General features: G+C 43.7%; 3 protein-coding genes across 6 annotated transcripts in view; 1 reads left to right on the top strand and 2 right to left on the bottom strand.

The window, feature by feature from the left end:
- LOC309687428 (dual specificity protein phosphatase 14) overlaps positions 1-11,879 on the bottom strand; it is a 179,456-nt gene that overhangs the window by 32,216 nt on the left and 135,361 nt on the right. The window lies entirely within an intron of this gene.
- The window catches only part of LOC309687407 (uncharacterized protein), a 113,348-nt gene that overhangs the window by 2,871 nt on the left and 98,598 nt on the right, over positions 1-11,879 (bottom strand). The window contains exons 1-5 of one of the 4 annotated variants that reach the window (XM_082502380.1): positions 6,179-8,332; positions 2,683-2,815; positions 1,631-1,877; positions 1,311-1,391; positions 81-161 (exon numbers count right to left, since the gene is read on the bottom strand). In XM_082502380.1, coding sequence (XP_082358506.1) covers positions 81-161; positions 1,311-1,391; positions 1,631-1,874 — 406 coding nt within the window. In that variant the 5' untranslated portion in view covers positions 1,875-1,877; positions 2,683-2,815; positions 6,179-8,332. Of the gene's footprint in view, positions 1-80; positions 162-1,310; positions 1,392-1,630; positions 1,878-2,456; positions 2,475-2,682; positions 8,333-11,879 lie in introns of those variants that run through there. The other 3 variants (XM_082502381.1, XM_082502379.1, XM_082502382.1) reach the window with 3 other exon arrangements.
- Positions 1-11,879, top strand: part of LOC309686934 (olfactory receptor 6E1-like) — a gene marked incomplete at both ends in the record, with an annotated part of 152,373 nt that overhangs the window by 137,152 nt on the left and 3,342 nt on the right. The window lies entirely within an intron of this gene.

The following is an 11,879-nucleotide window of genomic DNA, read 5'->3' as shown; positions in this document are numbered from 1 at the left end:
CTGCAGACCAAGAAAAATAGGATAAGGAGGTGTTCTGAGGCTCGATGGGTGAAGCACCCGATGACTGCCTCATCACTCACCTTTGAAGCCCTGCAGTCCTCTGAGTCCTGCAGGCCCCTGAGGTCCCCAGTCGCCCTTATCCCCATCATGGCCTTTTTGTCCTAAAGTTTGAACACAAAACAGATGAAGTCAGGTGACTCACACCATGGTAAACATTTAGTTATAGCAAAACAGAAAATCACAAGTAGAGTCCAAGCAGTTTAGGGCACTAAGAAGATAACACACATTTCTTTTTACTACAGCGGCCCCTAGTGGTTAAATGAAGTATTTTTCAGACAAGTTCATAAAGAGAAGACAGTCAATGATGCAGAAACAGGAGCAGCTTCAAACCTTTTATAGTTTCCACTGCTCGTAACAGGAACTGATCATCTATCATCCAATAATTTAACTTCAGCCTCTCACAGCAGCTTTCGGGGCGACTAACACAGTCAGCATGCAGGAATATTTAAGAGCTAAACCAGGAATTTGTGTTTCTTTTTGCTCTCGTGGTAAATGCTATAAAAGATTCAAATTTGAAGTGGTGTTTTTGATTGGCTGTAGGTATTTTGGGAAAAACTGTTCAAATAGATTAAAATAAAGTAAATAATAATAATAATAATGGCTGTTCAGGTGATACAACGTAATAGATAAACAATTAAATGACAGAAGAGTTCCTGATTTTTCATGATCTACTAGAGAAATTATTATTTATATAATAACAGGACAGTGTGGAGAATGAGCTATCAGAACTCTTTCTGGAACATTTATTTATTATAATTTAAGCCCAAGCAGTCGTGCTAACAGTCATTTACTATGGCCACGTCTTTGTCCTGTAGAAAAACGGACACATACAGTTTAAATTAAACTTATTGTTCCCATATTAAGAAAATTAACATAAATTACAGATTAAATGTGGAGTTAAACTTCTCTAAACTGAGACAAAGGAAAGCTTCTCTTCTCGGGAGCACTGAAACATAATTTAAGGGATTCTGATTCTGAAATTCAAATCGTCCTGTTTGTGGCTCACAGTGTAAAGTAGTTTGACATTCCTTCACATAAAATGTTTTTTTAAATCCCATTTAGATTTCCAATCATAGGAATGAGATGCTTGGCCAGGTACAAAGATTGCTTTGGTGAAAAGAATCAGTGTCCAATCAGTGAGCCACATCTTGCAAAATTAGTTTTTTTCTACCTGACAGAGACTCTTAAAGAAGGAAAAATGGAAATATTGGGACTACTGAGCCTGCTTCACAGCATTCCCCATCAGTAACCTTTGGCTCCTTGGCTGCCCACGAAACCTGGAGGACCTCTGAACCCAGACATGCCTCTTTCCCCAGCACTACCAGGAATACCTGACGGGGAGAGCAACAGACTGATTAACCGACAAAGCAACAATAGCTGCAGTTCATTCACTGTCCAACAGAGGCCGAGGTAAATCATGTTAATTTAAGCATGTGTGCAGACTGATACACAATCTGTAAGCTTCTCATATTCATCATGTTTTTCTTTATTTATTTTCGGTCTGATGGAAATAAAATAATGTAAAAATGTTCTGTGTGGTCTGTAATGTCATGATATAGATCCAGGTTACCTGGCAGCCCTTCGTCTCCGCGGTTTCCTTTGGGCCCTCTGGTGTTCTGGCACCGAGTGCAGACACAAAACCAGGGGATCTGCTGCTCGGGGACGCTGGACTGAAGGAGCATCTGGCAATAAGCATCCTGGTCACTGACAGCTGCTGGGTCAAAGGTGAGGACAGGGGACTGGGTCCCATTTGTTAACATGACAACCGGAAGGAACATCACCGCCAGCAGGGCATGAAGAAGAAAGGTCACCATGGTCTGCAGAGAAAAAGGAGATGCTTGAACTTCCTCCTGCTGCTGATGTCAGTTTGTGCAGGGCTCTGAAGCTGTGTTAGAGTTTCCTGGAAGGATGTGAGCATTTCATCGGGGAGTTAAAGGACGGTCAGCCAGCGACGGAGGTCAGGAGCTTCCATGAACTCTGGTTAACTCACCGATGAGGGCTTGTACATTTGCCACGAAAATAAAGAATACATCTTCATTTTTATTTGAAAAAACAGTGCCCTGGAGTCCTCGGGTCACTTTTAAAATAAGATTTTATCTTCTGGAAACTTTCTGTCTTTTCAAATCTGTTCAAAGAGGGTTTTATTCAGTACGATCTGCCTAAAATCTGTCCGTGTTATCAAATTATATTATGTCTATATTTAAGTACAGTAAACTGTTTTCGTGTTAAATATTATTTAGTTAAGTCTGGTTTTGTGTCATTAATTCGTTTTGAAATGTTACAAACATGCTTTGGTGTCCTGTGTTTGTCGTCTAGTGTTTGAAAATGCATTTTATACAAATTAGTAAAAATAGTCACTCGTTTTTTCCTGGTTTAAAGGTTTTAAAGAAACTCACCTTGTCGTGTTTCTCGCCTTCTGCCTTTTCTCTGAGTTCACCTCTCACAGCAGCTAATAAAACACCTGGACCACGCCCACCCGGTGCCCCACCCACGTGTGTGTGTGTGTTAGTCTGCATTTCATGTTTTTGACTGTACTGAAAATGTGACCTCATTGCAGCCTCACAGGTGTCAGATGACAGGGCAGACACACACACACACACACACACACACACACACACTTACAGTTTGCAGCTGTTTGTGATCAGCAGAATGATGTCAGACCCTCATCTCCTCCTCCTCCTCCTCCTCTTCCTCAGTGGTGCACGACGGTCTCCGCAGCGTGTGCGGTTACAAGTACAGTTTTTACAGGTTGTTACTGAAACATCAAACCAACAACACGAAGGAGAAATATCATTTAAATAAAACACAACATGAGAACAAAATCAGAATAAGTCAGTTAAAGCCAAAAAAGAAAGCTGCTCAGGTGAGTGGAGGAGGCCCTGATAGGCCCAGGTGTAACTATAATCCTCTGATGTACGATCCAGCAGGTTGACTGAAGGTCGTCATCGGATCCCGCACAAACAAACGCTCCATAGGTGGGACCTCATTAAAGCCGCACCCTGGGAATCAGGATGTGGGTCAACTATACAGCAGAGCGGGTGATACACCCACGACGTGATGGCTCAGTTTCAGGACTGGACTCCCCAAAACTCCCAGCTTCACATGCAAGGACAAAGAAAAAAAGGCTACATGGGTGGAAATCGATCCCTCCCGATGGCAAAGGCCTGTATCTGTGCTTCCTGCTGTTTTACTGGCACAGGCCTTATAACATAACACTGTCAATCATTATAATATGACCTCAGAAAAAGGAGAAGTTTTAGGGCCTGAGTGAACTTCCTCTTTTATGGGCAATAAGACGTTTTATACGAAGGAGATAACAACATACAAGATCTATACGTTACAAACCTCCTTGATGCCATGAAAGGCACATTATACAATACAGAAACATGACTGTTAGAAGTTTTAGTTTTCAGGTATCAGAGGTATAATCAGCTAGAGCAACTTTAGGAACTGCTGCCACGAATTGTGGAGCAATGAGTGAAACCCTGAAGGAGGCAGGTAGTCCAAGAAGCAGAAAAGCAGAGAAAGAAGAACTGAAGACGGCGCCGTCCACAGAGAAGTTCCTCCCCCCACCAAACACTAGACGGCGGATAAACGTGCAGACCATCGTGTTCGGTACATGACCAGTTCAGGAGATCTGTACGACGTCCAAACTGCATCCAAATTTTAGATGTCCAACCGTGACACAACATGAAGTTCAACATCTTGGGCAGCTTTGACTGGATCGTCATGTGGACGTCTGTGACAGGTGCAGGAAATTTACATGATTAAAACATTTTTTATTTTAAAAATCCACGTTGTTGTTGTAAATACAGATTATTTATAAACAAACTTGATTTATCACGTGTTAGCCTGTAGATTTATTCACTACATGTGATTTTTTTTGTTATTATCTTACATTTTCCTGGTTTTCTTTAACTGGTTTACTTATTTCAATAAATCAACGTATTTGTTTTTTAATTAGGTTAAAACTGTCATTTATTAAAGTGTGTTATTAAACTGCCCCCAACTGCCTCCCTCTTCCCACTCCATCAAACCCCCCAGGCATGCAGGACCTTGGAGTGCAGGCATGTCACTGAGGTGCAGGAGAGGCCACCTGTTTTAAATGCAGCACGCAGCAAGACCACATATGAACAGGCAGAGAGAGGTATGGGGTCTTCATAACTCCGTTCTCTGTTCGCCATCGGGGGCAGGGGGCTGGGAGGAGTAGTTGGCCATCTGGTCTGGATCCGGGATGCTGGCTTCTTTGCTTGTATATGTGTGCATGAGGGTGGGAATGCGCGTTTATGTCTGTGTTTATATGTTATGTTTTTGTCTTAGACTCCACCTCTCTGTGAACATCTCCGGCCCTCCAAAGTGTGGAAGCCTATCTCCCCCCATCACACTCCCTGCCAGTGGCTGATGTCCTCAGGCGTCGGTGCGTTGGTGGTTTTTGGTGTCCGGTGCTGGGCCCTCAGGTATGTAACAGCTCATTCCTGGTGGCTGCTTGGAGGGGCCTGGCGCCTGTGACTCGGTCGGGCCCCTTCAGGGCCTGGGGCTCAGTCCTCTCTGGCACAGCTGGCTGCAGGCAGAGCCTGCGGGCATTTCACCCAGCAGCCCCCCGTGGCTTCTGCGCCGTGGCTGCTGGGTGACCCCTCATCTGGAACTGTTCACAGCTCTTTCAAGGAGGGTGGCTTTGCTGGCGCTCTGGTGGTCCTCCGTGGGCTCCCGCACTCTGGACGGCCTCTAGATGTCTGGGGCCTGGATCTCTTCCATGCCTGCTTCATGTCCCTGGGGGCAGGGCTATGACTCCCCACACCTACCGATCTACTATTAGACATTTACATGGAGAAACCTTATGGATACAAGCGCTCTCACACACACAGGTGGACAAAAAGGTATTCACAGACACACACTCTCTTGGCTGGCTGCTGCCTCCAAACATATCATGCATTGTCAGTCTTGTGTGCTGCTCAGTACGATTCAGTATTTATTATTTGCTGTTACCTGTGCTTATGCTAGTTGTTGTAGTTTCCCTACTCTGCTTTTTGCTTGTGTTTTTTTCTCAGCAGGTGGTGAATAAGATTTTCAGTGTCTTTTCTCTTTGTCCCTCTTCTCCTCTAGTTTATTCTTTCTGATTGTAATAATAAAATAAAAATAAATAATAAAGAGTGAATCAACTATGACAATCAAGTATAGGAAAAGGTCCACTTGGGAAAGTAAACCTGTTGGGCATTTTTCTTGGCCTTCAGACAACAGTTTTGATTGCTACAGTGCTGGACAGGGAAGGCATAATAAGAAAAAAATGTTAAACGCACCAGCGTCAAACAGAACGTGGATAAAGTTTGGATCCAAAAAAGAAAATCTTTAAAATGAATCAGAATATTACATTTTAATAGCCTTAACCTCAGAAAACCTTAACCTCCACTCTTTCTTACATCTTCTTCCACCTATCAGTGAAAAGCTGAACTTTCAGTAAAGTTACTGCATTAATGCTCGCTGCAGCATCAGCTGACGCACCGTGACCACAGCCAGAAGAAAGGAAGCGATGGTGGTGTGGCCTGAAAGCATTGTGCAGCAAGCTGCTGTCACACCGAATTACTCAGTGACCAGCAGAAACCACGGTCTCCATGGCTACAAGAACTTTGAAGAGTCACTCTGATTCCACATGAATAAAACATCTGATATATGAACACAAACACTGCCTGCTGCGTCAGCTTTAGGTTTTTCTGGCTAACACTTCTCTGACACTAACGTGAAACATGTTACAGGAAGCTAACGTGGCGCTGGGATCAGTGCCGTCTTGGACCGAGAGTTGACTTTTAGTTATTTCCACAAAAGATGAATTTAAGACTTTGAACAAAGTGAGAGAACTTTTCTGTTGAAGTAAACCTGCTGATGCTGTAAGAGTTACATCATCACTGTAACAGGTAGATTAAAGGTCACCTGTGCATGTAAACATTTCTGTCCCTGAGGTGTCTCCTCATTAGCCACAGTTTCCTCCAACTCCCTCTGATGCAACTATCTGTGAGTGCTTTTGACCAGAGAGACCAATCAGCCGGAGCGGACCTCAGCTCTGGTCTCAGAGGGCTGAGGACGGTAATGACCCCCCTCAGAGGACCCACCCATGAAGACACACCCTGCAAACTTCATACAGACTTTCTGAAACACTGCTCCAGCTTTTTCCTGATGTTGTAGAATGTGTTGTCCATATTTATGTGGACACCAACTCTGAACATCCACCAGCTCACTGCTGATCCACTTAGTGTTGCACTTTAGCCACATGCTAAGAAACAGAAAATAATATACACATTGAGGCATGAACTCAATTTGTTTGTCTGTGTGTGTGTATGCGACAGTGGGAAGGAAAAACTCCCTTTTAACAGGAAGAAACCTCCGGCAGAACCAGGCTCAGGGAGGGGCGGGGCCATCTGCTGTGATTGGTTGGGGTGAGAGAAGGAAGACAGGATAAAGACACGCTGTGGAAGAGAGACAGAGGTTAATAACAGATATGATTCAATGCAGAGAGGTCTGTTAACACATAGTGAGTGAAGAAGAAACACCCAGTGCATCATGGGAATCCCCCAGCAGCCTACACCTATTGCAGCATAACTAAGGGAGGATTCAGGGTCACCTGGTCCAGCCCTAACTATATGCTTTAGCAAAAAGGAAAGTTTGAAGCCTAATCTTGAAAGTAGAGATAGTGTCTGTCTCCTGAATCCAAACTGGAAGCTGGTTCCACAGAAGAGGGGCCTGAAAACTGATACTAAAACACATGTACCTATTGTATACTTTAATACGAGGTGTAATGAAGACCTGAGGATTTTACCAGCAAACAACTCCATGACTGTGATGATAATGATGATGCAATATTCACATTTGTTTGTGTGTCTGTTATATCTAATCTATGGCAATCTAAGTATGGAACTGTAATTATATTAATAATATTACCGTTAAGGCGCATGAGTGTAAGAATCAACTTGTTAAGAATCTGTAAGAAATACTTCTCTTCATCTGTTTTAAAATTCATCTTGAATCTATTGGTATCATTTTTATGTGCTTGCACTCTGTCGTATTATCAAGTAACTGTTTTGAATTGTTCTGGGTATTTGATGGCAAACACACTCCTACCCACTACTTGTTTATTGTTCCTTTGATTTGTTGTTTTATTGTGAAAAATGAATGAATCTCTCACTCCCTCTCGCTGTCTCTTGTGTCAAGCTTGCGTTTCCCAGTTCATGTCTCTCCATTTTTCCTGTTTTACTTTGAAAGTCTTGTTTCCATGTTCATTGTGTTTAGTTTTGCTTCCCCTGTGGCATTATGATTATTTGTGTCAGCTGTTTTTCCCCAGGTGTTTCCACTTCCCTCATTACCATCCTGTGTATTTAAGTCCTCTGTCTCCCTCTGTTCAGGGTCGGGTCGTCTGTGTTCCTTTGTGTCATGGCATGTCTCTGGGTTTTTCCTGTCATAGTTTTCATAGTTAGTCTTAGTGTTCACAGTTTAGTTTTGTCCCAGTTTGTCTTGCCTTTGTTTTTTCCTGTCAGCCAAATAAACAGCCTGCTTTTGTTGTACCTAAGCTTTCTCTGTTTACCGTGTCTGCTTTTGGGTCTGCTCCGCAAACACACCGGTCCACCCTGCCGTGACCCTTACATGCTACAGTTCTGTCAGAGGTGAACATTTTCTGCCTGTTCGTTTATCCAGAGTTATGTTATGTGAGAACCAAAACAAACTTTTCCCAGGTTTTATATCTCACACTCGGTGCTCACTCAGAAACAGCCCTATCAGATACTTCGATCTTTATACAAGTCGATCAGAACAGAAGCTTACATGAACCTATGTACATGTTTCTGTGCAGCCTGTTTGTGAATGAGCTGTATGGTAGTACAGGGCTGTTTCCGCTCCTCTCTGCTTCACTTAGCAAAGTTTAGAGAAAGTGAATGGAAAAACACTTTCAATACACATTTAGGCCACTTTGAATACTGCTGTGATTTGACATATACAGTTAGGTCCATATGTATTTGGACACTGACAGAAGTTTTGTTTATTTACCTGTTTACTGAAACATATTCCCATTCTACACTGGATTTCAGGTAACGCTTGACGGCTCGTAAAGCTTGCGTGAGCTTGTCTTTGAGTAGAAGATGGAGAGGGGGTGCTTAGCTTATTAATTACTTCAGATAAGGTACCGATAAAAACTGAGCTGATTTCTGAATGAACAGAAGTGACAGCAGCAGCTTGGGGGGAGTTGATGAATTAAAAGACTGATTAGGGGAAAATAATCTTCTATAATAATAACCCCACAAATCGTCCGAGAGCAGAGTGCGAGGCCACTGAACTTCATCGGAGATGATAAGCCATTTAGAAGCAGTCAGAACCGTGAGTCGACTTAGAGAGTGGTCTCGAATAATTGTGTCGAGGGTGGATACTAGATAATGCTAGTCCTTATCTACGAATGATGGATATGGAAGGAACCCGGATTCTGCAGCGGAGGCAGGTTGCTGGACGGGCCCCTCGGAAGGCAAACAAAGGCTGGTGCGGTTCTCCAGAACCCCCAGCGGGAACAACAGATGAAGGCCGGACGGGCCCCTCGGACCCTCCAGCAGAACAGAGGACTGGGGAGAGGAGTGGCGATGGCAAGGGCGACATTTCCTTCTGGAAGAGGGAACCGGTGGAGAAATGGAGACCACCTCCTCCTCCGACCACATAGCCGCCAGGAAAAAGGCAGGTGAACGGACAGGCGAACAAGGTCCCGACTGACGGGAGGAAGGAGACGAAGTCTGTGACAGCGTTGAGGCAGGTGGAGAGTGTGTGTTGTCCTGGGGCAGCGGTAAAGAAGTGGAGGTGGAAATAGAGAGAGCAAGCTCGCCAGCCCTGACTTGCTCCCTCCAGGCAGCTATGGAGCTGCCCAGCACAGTGGCCGTAGAAAACAGATTTAGCCGAGGGTTGCTCCGAATGACAGCGTCTACTGCGCTTAGCCCAACCGCCATTGTTCTCAAATCCTTGGCCTGGGCAATGCGGTCAAGAAGCTTAATCATCTGATCCATCTCAGCGTTAAACTCAAAGGCTGAAGAGTCTGCAGGGTCCATGTTCTGGTCGCATCGTTCTGTCATGAATCGCTGTGTGGCAGACAGGAGTTGAACCCAAAATTAGGCACGTTTAAACACAAAGAACTCAGCTTTATTTACTGGCAGGGGAAAGTTATACAAAAGCAAACTAAACTAAACTAAACTCACAGTGAGATCCACACAGCATGAGGGCAGCAAGACTAAGACTCCAAGGTAAACCTACGCAAACAAAACACACAGCAAGATAAGGGTAGATCACAACATAGACAAACTGAAACACAGGGCTTAAATACACAGAGGAGCAATCAGGGAACGGGCAACAGGAGGGAAACACAGCTGGGGCAAATCAGGCCTAACGAAACAGGGGAAGATACATTAATATAAGACATGCACCTCCAAAGTAAAACAGGAAACATAACACAGACTGAACTTAAAGACACAGACTCACAGGCACTGCAACAGAGGGAACAGAGACGTGAACCATAAGACAGAACTCTAACAAAGAAACCGAAGACTAGAAATGACAAATAATATAATAAACTCAAAACCCTGGGTCAACAACCCAGGCATCCTAACACAAGTAGGCCTGCAGAGCGAGAGCGAAGTGCTCTAATAGGGTGATATGTTACTACAAGGTCATTAAGATAAGATGGGGCCTGATTATTTAAGACCTTGTATGTGAGGAGCAGGATTTTGAATTCTGGATTTAACAGGAAGCCAAAACAGGAGAAATCTGCTCTCTCTTTCTAGTCCCTGTCAGGACTCTTGCTGCAGCATTTTGGATCAGCTGAAGGCTTTTCAGTGAGTTTTTAGGACTTCCTGATAATAATGAATTACAGTCGTCCAGCCTGGAAGTAATAAATGCATGAACTAGTTTTTCAGCGTCACTCTGAGACAGGATATTTCTAACTTTAGAGATGTTGCGCAAATGGAAGAAAGCAGTCTTACATATTTGTTTAATATGTGCGTTGAAGGACATGTCCTGGTCAAACATGACTCCAAGGTTCCTCACAGTGTTACTGGAGGCCAAGGTAATGCCATCCAGAGTAAGAATCTGCTTAGATACCATATTTCTAAGATTTTCAGGGCCGAGTACAATAACCCCAGTTTGATCTGAATTAAGAAGCAGAAAGTTAGCGGCCATCCAGGTCTTTATGTCTTTAAGACATTCCTGCAGTTTAACTCATTGGTGTGTGTTATCTGGCTTCATGGACAGATAGAGCTGGGTGTCATCAGCATAGCAGTGTAAATGTATGCTATGTCTTCTAATGATGCTGCCTAAGGGAAGCATGTATAATGTAAACAGAATTGGTCCTAGCACTGAACCCTGTGGAACTCCATAATTAACCTCAGTGTGTGAAGAGGACTCTCCATTTACATGCACAAACTGGAGTCTATTAGATAGATATGATACAAACCACTGCAGTGCAGTACCTGTAATACCTACAGCATGTTCTAATCGCTCTAATAGGATATTATGGTCGACAGTATCGAACGCTGCACTGAGGTCTAGCAGGACAAGCACAGAGATGAGTCCACTGTCAGAGGCCATAAGAAGATCATTTGTAACCTTCACTAAAGCTGTTTCTGTGCTGTGATGAGCTCTGAAACCTGACTGAAACTCTTCAAATAAACCTCTGCAGATGATCTGTTAGCTGTTTGACAACTACTCTTTCAAGGATGTTTGATATGAAAGGAAGGTTGGAGATCGGCCTATAATTAGCTAAGACTGCTGGGTCTAGAGATGCTTTTTGAGTAAAGGTTTAACTACAGCCAGCTTGAAGGCCTGTGGTACATAGCTGATTATTAGAGATAGGTTGATCATATTTAAGATCGAAGCATTAATTAATGGCAGGACTTCTTTGAGCAGTTTTGTAGGAATGGGGTCTAAAAGACACGTTGATGGTTTGGAGGAAGTAATTATTGAAGTTAACTCAGAAAGATCAATTGGAGAAAAAGAGTCTAACTTAACATCAATGGTACTAAGAGTAGCTGATGAAGTCATTACTAGTTAATGTTATTTAATATGAAGGTAATAGCAGAGTGTTACAGGCATAGCCCGAAAGCATGTAGCCTCATGGGCAGTGTAGTCCGTGCTGCAGGGAGAATGGACTGCCATACCCGTTAAGTGTCTGTGAGCGAGTGTCTGTGTACGAGCTGTTATCGAGCAGAAACGGGAGCTGGAAGCATGTAAATATAATAATAACCACTGCAGCCAAGAAGAGTGCCTGACGAGCCCAGCTGTAAGTAAGCTATTAAGACTCGACTGTACACTGTGTTCGTGTTTCCTCTGAAACAATAAGCAGCCTTTCAACGCCTCTCTCTGTCTCTAGCAAAGTTGACCCACACAACAAAGTAAAGCTAGTTTTCAGCTACGAGCCCGACACAAACCTGACGTATCAGCCAGAGGTCCCTTTACTACGGTTCGGAGCCGCGGACCTGTTTTATATACGCGAGGAATAGTTTTCTATACGAGATCGCTGCAAAAAGTGCAGCCTTACCTAATGTCCACCTACTGTTACTCATTTATATCAAGATTTAAACATCTGGTTGGTGTTGGTGTGGCGAGTATAACTCCGAAATGACAACACAGGCACGGCTTCTTCAAGACGGGCGCTTTGCTGCATTTATTGAACGCCGTGAAAACTACAAACATAAAACACAAAGGCTCGTGGCCACCTGCCACTTCGGAGGTCCTAGAACAATAACTTTACAGTCCTGTGCATTCTTGAACAGCTGGTAGACTAACCAGGCTTTTGCAGATAGCTCGCTGAA

The sequence above is a fragment of the Aulonocara stuartgranti genome, assembly GCF_965226115.1.
Source record: "Aulonocara stuartgranti genome assembly, chromosome: 14".
NCBI lineage: Eukaryota > Metazoa > Chordata > Actinopteri > Cichliformes > Cichlidae > Aulonocara > Aulonocara stuartgranti.
Note: the sequence above shows the minus strand (reverse complement) of the source record. Positions and strands in the feature narration are given on the sequence as shown.